Below are 14739 nucleotides of genomic sequence, written 5' to 3'. Positions count from 1 at the left end.
TCAGTACTTTGATCCTGATACTAACTGTGATCAGTGTGACTGGAGCCATGGTTGGTTTTCTGTCCTGCAGAACTGTTAATAAAAGCTGTTTATTGCATGTTTGGTCTGTGTCTGGTCTCTCTGGTATCAATAACTCAGATTCTCAGTGGTTAAACCTTTGGCTACTGGTTATTGGTGTTATTCCATCACACCAGAGAATACACAAGGGAGAGAGAACCAGGATGTTCATACTGCAGTTGAATAGAAAGATGACACATCCAGCAAGTGCAGGGAAATGTGAGGAAGGTGTAAATTTTAATGAAGGTGAGCTAAGAGACTTTATGAACTACAAGACCTTTTAACCAGTGAATCCAGTTATTTAGTTTGACTAAAACTAGATGTGGGGAAAAAAAAACCCAAAACATTTTGGTTAAAAAAGAAACTAAATTATTGGGGGGAAAAAATAAGTGATCTGTTTTCTTCTTTTTTTTTTCTTTTTTTTTTTTAACTTTAAAAATTATTAACTACAATAGAACAGGAAGTTAATTTTATTACCCTAAATTTAAAAAAAAATCTCTTATTTTGAAAATTAAGACTTTCAAATCCCATGAGCCAAACATTTTTCACAACAGAACATAAATAACAAATGTTAAAACTGAGAAATTTTACCATCCAATCATTTCAAATTTGATGCCTAATGTAAGTCTCAAAAATGCTCTTTTAGACAGGCAGAGACCCTCAAAAGACTCATTTGAAGTGGACTGTTTCAAAGTGGGAAAGACTTCTGTGTTCAGACAAATCCAAGTTTGACATTCCTCTTGGTAATCGCGTATGCCACATTCTCCGAGCTAAAGAGGAGGGAGACCTAGAGTTCAGTTCAAAAGCCAGCATCTCTGATGGTGTGGAGGTGCGTAAGTGCATACGCTATGGGCAGCTTGTATGTTTGGGAAGGAACTATGAATACTGAACGTTTATAAAGGTTTTAGAGCAACATATGCTCCCCTCCAAGTGATATCTATTTCAGGGAAGGCCTTGTTTGTATTTGAGCAGGACAACACAAAACCACATATTGCAGCTATTACAACAGCATAACTTTGTCAGAGAAGAGTAGAACTAAGTCCTTCTTCACTGTGTTTCAAAAGAAGCTTCATGAAGGGGGGGAGGGAGCAAAGTTATGCTTCACAGCATAAACCACACTGTGAGCAAAGAGAGTTGAAAGGCCTCCCACACTGATACTGACTGTATGAGATGCATCTCATTCCAAAGACAAACATGTGACAGTCTCATGAAGTTAAAGAGCTCAGGCTCTGCTTACAAGCTGCACATCAATTAAAAACCATAAATAAAATTTAAAAACCATACAATAAACAGACAAAGAAATAAATAACAATAAAACAAATACATGAATGAAAACAGAAGATAAAAATAAATCAGTATATATTACAAATGTGACTGAAACCTTTATCAAAGCAACACCAAAACTCCAGCAAGTCATAAGTTTGATGCTCAGACACCTTCAAACTGATATGAAAAGAAGAGGAGATGCTACACCCTGGTAAACAGGCCCCTGTCCCAACTATTCTGAGACCTGTAGCAGGCGATTTGAAATGAGCTCATTCAGTGGATGATGATGTAAAATATCTCACATTAAATGTAGTATGTTATTTGTGTTCTGATAAATGTTGGTTCATGTAATTTGAATGTCTTTTAGTTTTCATTTTGTTCAAATTTAAAGAATGTCCCAACTTTTGTGGGTTTCAGGTTGTAGTTTAGTTTGGTAAAAATGTTTTCGCTGCCTGATGAGGCACTGATAAGAGTTTTTTATGACTTATTACAACTGCAAGTCAGACTGAGCCTGTGCAGACGCCTCTGTGTCAGGAAACATCTTCATCCTGCTGTGGGGTCAAGTGATCAGTTACTGATAAATTTGCTTAATACAGCTTAGAAAGGAAACACAACTCACAGTCTGCATGTGAACACACACATATTCCACCTTCACTTTATTCTCATTAGTTATGTTGTTTGCTGAATCAGCTACAAGCTTGGATCCAGGAGACAGACACTATCTCTACTTTTAAGACTAGTTTTAAAACTTTCATTTGTGATAAAGCACATAGTTTGGGCTGGATCAGCTGTCCCTGAATCCTCCCTTAGTTATGCTGCAAAAGGCTGCTGGGGGATTCCCATGATGCACTGAGTGTTTCTTCTGCAGTCAAATGTTTCACTCTGTTCTTACACACAACTCTGCATTTAATTATTAGTTATTATTGATACTTGTTTCTCTTACACACTGTGTCTTTGTCCTGTCTTCCTCCCCTCACTGCCAACCAGTTGCAGTTTTTCTCACTTTCTTCGAATCTACACCCACTACGCCATATTGACAAAGTCTAATATAGGGTGCGGTTGATTAATCATTCACTCATTTGACTTTAGAGATACCTGAAGCTTTAAAATAAGAAAGGATAAAATGGATCAGCAGGGAGAGGAAAACACAAGTGTGTATTTTTTTAACCTCTATAGAGACATTATATTATAGATACATGTTTATATGATGTGCAAGAAACAGCACAGTTTGTGTATCAGTGAATTATGAGTAGTTCAACTTCAGGAAGTTTCATCCTGGTTAAACCTCATAAAAAACGTCCACCACCACTTTATGAAGCAGCTGGCTAAGAAAAAACAAACAAACAACTTTTCTTCAAAGTCAAGGAAAAATGATTAATCAAAGACAAAGGAAGGATGTTTTTGTTTTGTGGCATTTTAACCACAGCTCAGGCCTGAGATTTGAAATAATGTGCCAGTTGTTGCATGTCTTGTTCTGTTTAATTTCATAAAAGTATTTCTTGTCATGATGCATAGTATGAAATAATTTAGTTCAGCCAAACAGGAAACAGATGGTTCTTGTGAAGAGAAATTGTAGAAGGCAAAGGAACTCAGACTCAAGATATCTTAATACATGTGCACACATGGACGACCCCCCCTCATCGCCCAGATCCATCCCGCAGCAACGTGTGCAGGGCAGATATGAGTGAGAGGGAAGACCGCCCAGGGCATCCAGAACTTGCTTTATTTATACAAGTTTTCAAGGAAGTAGGAGTGGCAAAAACATTTCCATAAAAGGAAAAAGAGACCGTTAGCTTGTCAGTAGCTGAAACAAAGGAGGTAGTATGTATAGAAATGCAGACATTCAATAAAAGGGAAGAGAGAGAGAGGGGGAGCGCCAGTCTGTCTTGTTTAAAACCGGATGTCACCACATTCCTCTAAACATATGGCTTCAATCTCTCTCTCTCTGTGTTGGCTCCAAACAAACACAAACTCCTCTTCTTTAATGAAGCTACAACTAAGCATAATTCACAAAATTAAAATCTTTCATCAGTTCTTCTTAAAATAAAAGGGAAAAACTGCTGCTGATAAAAGAAGCTGCATCATTAATTTAACAGGAGAAGAATAGATATCAAATCAGCTCTCTGACCGGTCAGAACCGGCTCTGTACATATGTTAGTGCCAAGTTCCTGCTCTCATGTGAAATGTGCACAGTCTCCTCAGTGTGTTGCTACTGTATAGATAAACTAAGAGCAAACACACAAAATGAGTTACGCTGAGGCTGTTTTGGATTCAGATGATTTCATTTATTAATAAGTTGTTGTTCATTAACAACATTCAAGAGAGACAAAGAAAGTCAAACTGTTTCACTGTTTTGCTGCAACATAGCAGTCTAACAGCCGGGTGGGAAGCTCCCAACACTTCCTGTCTGCTTTCAGTCATTATAAACATTTTAATGAGATAAAGATCCCTGTGTGTGTGGCTCTGATGGATTAACAGAAGCTTTGCTGCTGAACTGTGTTTGGAGCCTCATGTTGATGCCACTAACAAAGAAGTTCACCAAAGTCTGTTCTTTTTAAGGAAAATGAGATCTTTTAATGTATCATCTGACACGTTGTCCTTGTTTTTCAGAAGTTTTATTGAACCTATTATTTCTTTCTGTATTGCTGCTTGGTTTGGTAACAAGAATCTGAAGAACAAGACTTGGTTTGGACTTTTGGTAAAAACTGCCAGCAAAGTCTCAGGGCATCGGCAAGATTTTTGCATTTCTAACATGATTAAAGTCAATTTTGATTTTCTTTAGGTGCATTTAATCAAAGCAGAGAACTAACCGACAGGAATGTCTGAGCTGGTGTGTACTGTGAGCTGGGCTGGGAGCTCCTGGCTTTTTACTTCTTGTACTCATTGTTGTGATTGCTGCTCTTTTGGTTTGTAGAAAACTGTAAATAGACAAATTCATTCCAACATCTCCCAAATGGACCAGCTGGCAGCTTTTCTGAAACCTCAGTATTTTTTCTTCTTCTGTGATTAAGACGATGAAAGCACCAGCCTCATGTGACCTCAAGTATTAACAACAACAGCACAGCTTTTAACACTCCATTGTCACCAAGCCTTTAATCTAGACCTCCTGAGACATTTCCAACATCATGTGATGCTGGAAGCTCCTGTGCTGCCACCTGCTGGATGATTTATAAAACAGCGGTCACTGTGAGTGAACATTAAAGCTCAGTTGACAAGTTCAGATGTAGGAGTAAGTGAGGAGGCTTCCGAATGAAAGACTCAAAGTTTTTGTGAGTGTAGGAACACTGGGTTGTTTTTTTGTTTCATTTGCACTAAAGTAAAATTGTTGAGGGCTTTCTGAACTAAAGTTAAAATGAAATTTATCACAAACATAAACATATGAAGAGAAAAAAACTGAAACAAATCTGCAAAGATACACAGAAAAGAAGGTCAGACATCAACTAAGGAGAAACACAAGGACAAATGGAACAATATTATCATCCCTTATGTAGCAGGTTTATCAGAGAAACTCAGGAGAATCTTCTCCAAGCATGACATCCCAGTGTACTTGAGACTCAGCAACACACTCAGACAAAAACTGGTTTGTTCTAAGGGCAAAACTCCCAAACACAAACTTAACAACGTAGTATGTGCTGTACAGTGTGGCGAGGAATGCTCAGACCTCTACCTTGGAGAAACCAAACAGCCGCTCCTCAAAAAGTTGATTCTCTTCATCTGGACGTAGCGTTTTCAGTGGGAGAAATTTTTTGTCACTAATCCAAGTGACTTCTTCAGTCTCAGCTGACTGCAGGTTTCCCCACTCTTATGAACAGTACATTTGCACAATGACTGAAACCAGCCCACTGAAGGAACAATGGGCTGGGAGGTCATTTCCTTGATTATTAATATACAAATTCTCATGACCATTGATCAACAACCACTGATCAATGGCCATGAGTACCATTCACAGAGAGTTGGGGAATGGCTGCAATCACAGCATTGTAAGATGGTGACAGATGTACCCTTAGGCCCCCTCCTCGATTCAGAGATGGTCTTTCCCTTTTCATGTAAATGGCCTCCTTGACTCCGAGCTCAAACCAGCGTTCCTCCCTGTCCAGGATGTTACATCCTCATCACTGAAAGAGTGTCCACTGGCCTGTAGGTGTAAATAGACTGCAGAGTCCTGGCCTGATATGTTAGCTCTTCTTGCCTTTCACAAATATCAAAGCTTTGACTAAAGTCCAGCTGGGATAACCACATTTACTCAGGGCCTTCTTGATGTGATGTTCTTGTTCTGGCCGCTGAGGACACACTCCATATTTTGCTGTGGCTTTCCAATGGACAACAAGGAAGTCAAACTAATGTAGCGTAGCTCATGTCACATTCAATTGTTTGATTGTTCAACTGGTCAATGGTATGAAGTGGAAAAGAGGGTTTTTCCATTTGATACGAGACAATAATATAAACCACTGCAGCACAGTACCTGTTATACCTATAGCATGTAATCACTTTAATAAAATATTATGGTCAACAGTATTGTTCGCTGCACTGTCTATCAGGACAAGCAGAGATGAGTCCACTGTCAGAGGCCATAAGATCATTTGTAACCTTCACTAATGCTGTTTCTGTTAGTCTCATTCATGAGCAGTATTAGTTTTCTTTTAAGATCCAGAAGTCTGTGATGTGTTTCATAGTCTGTAGCAAGTGTTTTACAATTAAAGGACCAAATAAATAAATCCACCCCACACAAATCAGATGTTACTCTGATTTTATTTTTGAGTAAACTCCAAAAATTCTAACAGAGAGCTGGTGCTTAGAATACAGTTGAATAAATATTAAAAAGAGATGATTTAATCATTTATGTACAGGCTGGAGTCTTCATGATCAACATGCTGGTTCAGATGCTGATCCTCTCAGTGGAATCACACTTTCTCTTTCCTCCTTGTATAAAAAAAAGATTTTTAATGTTAATTTAAATTCAAAATTCACAGTTTAAAAAGAAATCCAGCATAAATGAACATGTTATAATAAAGAAAAGTAAATGGTTGAGTCTAACATGTGCTCCAGTGAGACATTAAACGTCAGTAAAACTATGCAGTTATGAAACGTAACTTTAATCTGAGCAAAAACAAATTTGCTCAGTTGTAAATAAAACAGTGAAGTAAACGTGACCTGACAGACAGAACCTGAGTGAATGAAGTCCAGTGTTTAACCGATGAGAGCTGAAACTCAGCAGAGGTTTTAAACCTGTGTGCCGGTGATTGGACATCAGCCGCTGATAAAGTGCTCTGTAGTTTTCTAAGACTTGCAGGTCAGGTTGAATGACATTAGTTAGGCACTGCCTACAAAGGAAAGGGCTGCCAAACTCCATATCTAGAAAATCTTTTTTTTTAAACCCTCTCCTGTCTGGAAGCTTTTGGAATCAGAATTGGGATCTGAATGCTGTGGTTCTGAACACATTTTACTTTTGCAAGAGCAGCTATATAGTCTAGGTTCCCCTTGTTTATTTATTCATTTCTATGTGTTGTTTCAGTTATTACATTATGAATAGTATGACAATGCCTCATCCAGTGTCAGGCCACCCGGACTCTTGGACTCCTTCATCTTTGTTGTGGCCTTCTGGAGGTCATCCTGACTAATTGGACGGATGCAGTCATCTGAAAGGCTGAGAGAAAGAAATCAGACGTTTAGCAAACAGCAAGTGAACTTCTGAACTTTATAAGAGCAGCTCTGCATCACTCAGTTCAATCATAAAAAATGCCTGCACACTGAGAGAGTGAAAAGGAAAAAAAGATGATTTTCACTTGTGCTGTATTTGTCCTAATTAGCATGAAAAAGTGAATATCATCAGAATATTTATTTTATTAGTAATTGATAATACCTATTTGTCAAAATATTGACTTTTATCAATATGTCCATTTTAAAACATGAAACGTCCTGACACTCTACCCACTCTGACCTGGAAATACCAAACACCTACGTGTCAGAATCCATGATTTCTCGGACACACAGCAGTGCTGCCTCACGACAAATCTCTTTGAGGTCACTTCCTGAGAAACCTTCAGTTTCCCTGGCGATGTGGCTGAGGTTAGTCAGTGGATCCACCTACAGAGGCAGAATCAGTCTATCAATGAATCTAGGTATCATTGTAAATCAGAATTTACCATTTAAAACTCACATTCAAAGGCTTGTGTCTAAGTTAAAACTAAAACTAAGTTTAGAAATCAATCCTGTGTGTGCCTCCAGGTGAGAAACACTTGATTCGTGCAACTGTTTTACCTTTATTGGATTATGGTGAGCTGCTTTTTCTGAATGCACCAGCCCACTAACTAAAGGGGTTATGGAAATCGTCTACATTATTGTTCTGTGTATGCTGCTGCTACATGTCCTTCTCTTATATTTGCAGACTTTCCCATTGGTTGGTCTTTATCTATAAATCTCTCCCTCTTATTTATGTGTTTATATGCATAAAAATCATAACAATGCAGCCCTTGTTCTCACAATATCATACAGTTGATTGTCCCACAAATCAAAACACAATTAGGAGTTAGGCTTTGAAATACGCCGCCTCTGTCTCCTGGAATAATCTGCAAAAGGAACTGAAATTGTCAGAAATGGTTACCTTCAGTAAAAGAATGAGAGAACAACTCTTTTAGTCAGCGTGATTTTTTAATGCCACTCTTAATTCATCTGTTAAGAGTGGAAAAGTGTCTTGAAGTTCTCCAGAGGCCTGGTAATGAGCTAATTCATTTAATTCAGGTGTGTTGACTTTAGGCCCGCCCCTATTTTCTCATATTAAGTGAGAAGAAGAAGAAGAAAATCTCAATGTATCATGGGAACCCCCCAGCAGCCTACACCTACTGCAGCATAACTAAGGGAGGATTCAGGGTCACCTGGTCCAGCCCTAACTATATGCTTTAGCAAAAAGAAACGTTTGAAGCCTAATCTTGAAAGTAGAGATAGTGTCTGTCTCCCGAATCCAAACTGGAAGCTGGTTTAATAGAAAAGGGGTCTGAAAACTGAAGGCTCTGCCAGGAAATTAAAGGCCATCCAGGTCTTTATGTCTTTAAGACATTTCTGCAATTTAACTAATTGGTGTGTGTTATCTCACTTCATAGATAGACAGACCTGGGTGTCATCTGCATGGCAGTGAAAATGTATGCTATGTCTTCTAATGATACTGCCTAAGGGAAGCATGTATAATGTAAACAGAATTGGTCCTAGCACTGAACCCTGTGGAACTCCATAATTAACCTCAGTGTGAGAAGAGGACTCTCCATTTACATGCACAAATTGGAGTCTATTAGATAGATATGATACAAACCACTGCAGCGCAGTACCTGTAATACCTACAGCATGTTCTAATCGCTCTGATAGGATATTATGGTCGACAGTATCGAACGCTGCACTAAGGTCTAGCAGGACAAGCACAGACATGAGTCCACTGTCAAAGGCCATAAGAAGATCATTTGTAACCTTCACTAAAGCTTTCCTTTTCTTCACTCATTTTTATTATTGTGGATTTAATGTTTCTTTGGCTTCATGTACTAACTACATTAAAAGAGCAGAAGAAGAACCATGTTGGTAAAATAATGTAAGATCATAAGGATTAATATCTCAGTCACATGACTTTTTCCCTTTTGCTGTGAACTTACCGTCTCATTCTCCAGGATCAGTCTGAGTATCTGCTTGCACTGCTCAATGTTCTGCAGAAACAAACACACTGTCAGACTAGTTTTATCCTCACCACACGGTGGTGTGCGCCATAGACTATGTCTCATATGCTGGTGCATGGCGCCTTTACGGTGTCACTTCGGCTGGTCATGCACCACTCTGTTTTTGTAACCTAGTACACCACCGCAGATGAAGACATGAGTGTTAGAGCTTTGTCAGTTTTTGCTGCATTTTAATGATGTATCATTAGAGAAACACAAGACTTCTTGGGATGCTTTTCTTTAGGTTTGACGTCTTCACTGCTTTATTCCTTCTAATGTGGTGATATTATCTGAGTAGTGACACCTGCCATTCAGGAGAATACCGCAGCATCCAGCCTTAACAGGATAAATAGAAATGAATGTGTGATGATGTTGCCACGGCACGCAAACCGACCAATGCAGAGGGTACACTGCTGCGTTCAGTATGCTTTTTGTTTGTTGGTTTGTTTTTAAAAAACAGTCAGACTTATTTTGAAAAGGACATACAGGCAGCTTGATGTGGATCTTGGTGGGCATCCTCCTCAAGATGGCAGGGTCTATGTCCTCAGGACGATTGGTGGCTCCCATAATGATCACCTGACAAAGTAAACTTTTAATCAGATTTACATACAGACCGAATCTTCGAAGAACATTTTATTGATCATCTGATCGTTTATGTTCAGGATTCACATGTATTGCGTAGATTATGGAGAGAAATTGGGTTCAAAAGGGTTGCAAATAGGGGTGGTTTTAAAAACAAAATCCCAATTCTAATCGATTTTAGGTCAGGGTCTTTCTGTGTGGAGTCAGCTGACATCTGGGATAGGCTCCAAAGCCCCCCGCAACCCTGAAAAAGATAAGTGGAAGCAAATAGATGGATGGATAATTGATTTTAATTTGAATAATCCAATACTGATTCATTAAATCCTAAAATCAATGTTTAAATATAAATGTATTTTAGCAGAATCTCAGCTTAAAGCTCACAAAACTATTTTAACAACCTCCAAACTGTTAAAAGAGCAAACGATTAAAGAGCAGGTAAATGGATTGATTCTCTAAAAAGATGTAACCATAAAACGCAAATCATTTACTCGTACACGCCGTTGGCATGAAAGCAAACATCTTATTCTGAAACTGCAAAAAGTTGATGCAAATTTAACTGAACTAGGAGCAAAAATGGCTAAAAACTACAGTTTTGCTTTATGGCCTATGGAAGTGAGTCCTCAAACGTTACACAGAAATTCCTGTAAACATTTGTGAATCAATTTATGCTTGCGGATCACCCTGTATGCATTTGCAACCCTTTTGAGACAAATTCCTCTCCATAATACGTCCACAGCTCAGTGAATTTCTTGAGACTCCATATTGAACCTAAACATTTCAGACGTGTGCATACCTGGCACTGGTGGTCTGTTTCGAGTCCATCCCACAAACTCATAAACTGAGCCTTCATCATAGCTGTGACTTCATGATCTCTGCTGGATCGACTCCTCAGAAAGGAATCTGTTCAAACACACAGAATAGTTTTATCATCTCAGGATTTCATTGTTTGAAAATGTTTTGCCTCTTTTTTTGCTTCTATGGTATTTGTCAAAATGTATACAGTTAAGACCAAATATTAAAATACATTCACGTCTCTCTTTGAACCGTTTGTGCAGACCAAATTCACTGAAAGCAGAATCAGTTTCTTTATATGTTTAATTTATGTTTAAGAAAATTCTAAATTTTAAGGTAGTACATGGAAAATATCGCCACTAAATGTTAGCAGGTTGTAGTCAAGTGAATTTTGTTTTCTTTCCCTTCCCAATTAAATTGTATAATCCTACAGTGTCATGGTCCTGGCTCATTTGAACCAGTGTTTTGTGTTTTTGTATTTTCGTGTTATTTTGTGTTATACTTTATGGTTAAGTTTCTTTAGTTAGTCTTGAGTTAATTCCTATATTGCCAAGGTTTTTCTGTTTAGCTCCTTCATTATATATTATTTATTTATTTGTCTTTGCCCTCTGTGCCGCTCTCCATCTCTGTCTGTCTTTATATATGTTGTGTGAGCCTCTCTAGGAGCAACTTGTTTCCTTCCTTGTGTTCCATTCTATGTTTTCCCGTCATGTCTCCTCTCGCTCGTGTCCCATCGCTCCCTCTCGTCTGCCTCTCCTCTCCATCATGTTCCTCTATTTCCTGTTTTATTGTGAAGGCCCTTTGTCCCTGTAGCTGTGTCCCAAAACCTAGGCCACATCCTCCTGAGGCCGCATTTGAAGGCTGATTACTTCACAGCCAGCGATGAAGCCTGTCCCAATTCAAAGGCCACTCCAAATGCAGCCGACAAATGCGTCCTTCATTTCCCTGGATTTGAAGGATGGGTTATTTTCGTTTCAGCTAATAAAACTTTATATAATAAAGCTGTTTTGAGTTAACATCCTGCCTACGGGCCTGCATTTGGATCCTTTCCTTCCTGCACTACACAGTCGATTCATGACATAAAGTGGGCATTGTAAGCAAAGCACACAGTTTAACAAAAACAAAAACTATTTTTCAAACTTAATTTGTCAAAATGATTTCCACTTTAACAGAGAGAGATAAACTGTATGTGTGTATGTGTGTGTGTGTGTGTCTTTCACACCTATCTCGTCGATGAAGATGATTGTTGGGCCCAGTTTGGAGGCCAGTGAGAACACAGCAGCAGTCAGTTTCTGGGACTCTCCGTACCATTTATCTTTCAGCGTGCTCGGCTTCAAGTTGATGAAAGCAAAGCCCGCCTCTTTTGCTGTTGCCTTGGCGATGAGTGTTTTACCACATCCTGGGGGTCCATACAGCAGCACACCTGTGTGAAGACAGTGGGATTTTGTATTATTTTGCCGATTGCTAGAAATCAAACTACCATGAAAGTAACAGCTTGTTGCTCGCCTACGGACTCAAATGTCCCATCGATGGCAATAGCTCATCTCTCTCACACACACTGTGGACACATAGGGCTGGGTATCAGCTCTGATTTCTATGACTGATTTGATTTCGATTCACAAGGTCCCGATTTATCCCATTTCCTGATTCAGTTTGATTAGATTCAATTCATTTCAGGTTGACTCAGACAGTGAGAGATATTATAATTCTGATCATTTATTAGTACATATCAGAATCAGAATACTTTATTAATCCCTAAGGAAAATATGTGGGTTGCCGTTGCTCCAAGACAGTAACAGACTAGACTATTTAACAATAAGTTACAGATACGGATTTAAGAAATATCTTTTTTTTTTATATATAAGAACAAAGCTGGCACTTGTGAGTTTTCATCAGGGGTGTGAGAATCACAGCAGAAGCCTTTGTGTCAAAGTAACTGAGGATAAAACACAGATAAACATGAAATTATGTTCATCCACCTCCTTCTCCCTGGTGTCCTAGACCTCCTTCTCCTTCTCCTCAACCTCTTCCTTTGCATGTCTTTGGATCCATTGTTTCAAACCTGAATGAGCTGACTTTGGCCCTTTTGTCCATCAAAGTTTCTGATTGGTGTGTGATACATTTTGACTTCGTAATTGTGTAGTAACTGAGCTAAAGCTGTGCTGATTTGAGTTAACATTACTGACTGCTTTCTAAGTGACAACATGGTGTCAGCACTGACAAATGTACGAATTTGTGTGTAGAGTTTTACAGTAACAGTTCACCATATCTGACTCATGTGGTAAAGCAGCAGAATAGTGTTTATAGTTCAGGGAAATGGGTGTGCTTTTTGGGAAGTGGCATTAAGGTTTTGAAATTTGGGTTCACAAGATTGGTTGTAGTGTTTAAGCAATTCAGAAAAACGTTATTATTATTATTATTATTATTATTATTATTATTATTATTATTATGTTTTTGTTGTTTTTAATAGTTTTCTTTTTTCCCTCTGTCTGAACTTATGCCTTAACAAAGTGACAAAGTCCACACCACTATAATAAATACGTTTATGTTTGTGTCTTGTTCACACACCCAGGGTTCTTAGCCGAACTTACTTCTGGTTCTCTTATTACAGATTACGCTGCATTCAGGAGCCCTAGTCCTTTACTGCATATATCAGGGAGTCAAGTAGTTTTTTCAGAGCACAGTATTAAGAGTTGTACACAGCAAACACACAAAATGCAAGACACACTAATTTGCTAAGCTATGATGTAATGAAACTATCAATTATAGTTACCAGAGTACTAAAGAAAGTTTAATTATTTGTTAAACAAATACTTTCACAATCAACACACACAAGCAAACAATAGCAAAACCAAGCGGCAATCCCAACACTTCTAATTTTAACCTGCACAGTCTTGAGCCTTTTGTCAAATCACATGCCAAACATTTGGGGGTTATATTTGACAGCAATTTCACCTTTGAAAAACAAATTAGCTCAGTCGTACAGCGGTCTTTCTTCAAACTGAGGCTTTTACCTAAGGTGAGATCATTTTTATCTTTTAAAAACTTTGAACGAGCGATTCATGCTTTCATTATATCCCAGCTGGACTATTGTAACTCCTTATATGCTGGAGTCAGACAGACCTGCCTGGCAAGGCTGCAGTTGGTCCAGAATGCTGCAGCTCATCTTCTGACACGTACTAAAAGATGTGAACACATTTCCCTGGTACTTGCCTCCCTTCATTGGCTCCCTGCCCGCTTCAGAATTAATTTTAAAATTTTATTGTTGACTTACAAAGCCCTGAATGGACAGGCTCCCGGGTATTTGTCTGACCTCTTGCAGACTTATACCCCCCTTAGATCTCTTAGATCAAGTGATCTTTTGCTTTTAGCTGTACCGAGGTCGAGGCTGGTTCATAGAGGTGATCGAGCATTTGCAGTCATAGCGCTTAAGCTGTGGAATAATTTACCCCTATACATCAGACAGGCTCATACTGTCAATCTTTTTAAATCTTATCTTAAAACGCATTTTTATTTACTGGCTTTTAATACAGCATGAGAGTTGTTTGTTAATTCATATTTGTTGTTTGCTTTTAATACTCTAAGTTGTTTTATTATGCATGTTGTATTCTTGTACAGCACTTTGGTCAACGCTCCTGTTGTAATTAAATGTGCTATATAAATAATTAAACTATTAACTATTAAGGTGCATTAAACTCTGTCGGAAACTGAAAACTCATTCACAACCTGTATGCTTTAAATAAACAGTGACAAACACTTCCATTTCTCTGGACACGCATACAGAGAATCAACCAATTACAAACAGACTAAAGTAAAAGAATTTAAATGGTATATATATATAATCAAAATAGAAATTACAGCAAACAAGAAATGGTTATTGTTGATCGATTATATCTAATACAGATGTAATGTAATGGTTAAAAGCTGTGCATCCTTTGTAGATTTTGATTAAAGTTTCTGTGGGTGTCCTGATTAAGGCAATTTTCTATCCCATCTCAGAATAACTAAGGCAAAGGCTGATGCTAATGGGGATCCTGAACGACAACAAAAAAGTGAATGATTGCTGACCTTTGGGCGGCTGCAGCAGCCGGGATTTCCTGAACAGATGTCTTTTCTGAACGGGGAAGATCATTTTCTCCTTTAGCTCGTTGATCACCTCCTCCAGACCTGCGATATCCCTCCATGTGATCTGCACACAGGAAGAAATCTGGATGGATATTGGCTGCAAGTGCTGATGCACGAAGATTAACCCCACACTTCCTGTTTCTGTCAGTACTGTGTGCTGTCAGCTCTTTGTGGTTTATATTTACAGCTTCAGTTTAAACAACATGTAAAGTGGCATTACCTG

The 14739-nt window shown here is 38.5% G+C and overlaps 3 protein-coding genes across 3 annotated transcripts in view; 1 reads left to right on the top strand and 2 right to left on the bottom strand.

The window, feature by feature from the left end:
• LOC143415691 (uncharacterized) overlaps positions 1-97 on the top strand; it is a 3297-nt gene extending 3200 nt beyond the window's left edge. Inside the window, exon 3 of the mRNA XM_076881067.1 lies at positions 1-97. This exon is cut by the window's left edge and continues 953 nt beyond it. The gene's annotated coding sequence lies outside the window, so the exon portion shown is untranslated.
• Positions 1-14739, bottom strand: part of LOC143415652 (programmed cell death 1 ligand 1-like) — a 158904-nt gene that overhangs the window by 78887 nt on the left and 65278 nt on the right. The window lies entirely within an intron of this gene.
• On the bottom strand, positions 6061-14579 carry LOC143415683 (outer mitochondrial transmembrane helix translocase-like). The gene is made up of 8 exons (XM_076881050.1): positions 14460-14579; positions 11614-11814; positions 10393-10499; positions 9504-9593; positions 8958-9008; positions 7283-7407; positions 6843-6967; positions 6061-6243 (listed from the first exon to the last, which is right to left on the bottom strand). The coding sequence occupies exons 1-7, from the start codon at positions 14521-14523 to the stop codon at positions 6844-6846; spliced, it is 762 nt and encodes a 253-aa protein (XP_076737165.1). The 5' UTR covers positions 14524-14579; the 3' UTR covers positions 6061-6243; position 6843.

This window comes from Maylandia zebra, unplaced genomic scaffold (genome assembly GCF_041146795.1).
Source record: "Maylandia zebra isolate NMK-2024a unplaced genomic scaffold, Mzebra_GT3a scaffold02, whole genome shotgun sequence".
In the NCBI taxonomy this organism is placed as follows: domain Eukaryota; kingdom Metazoa; phylum Chordata; class Actinopteri; order Cichliformes; family Cichlidae; genus Maylandia; species Maylandia zebra.
The sequence above is the reverse complement of the archived record's forward strand: the minus strand, read 5'-3'. Positions and strand labels throughout refer to the sequence as shown.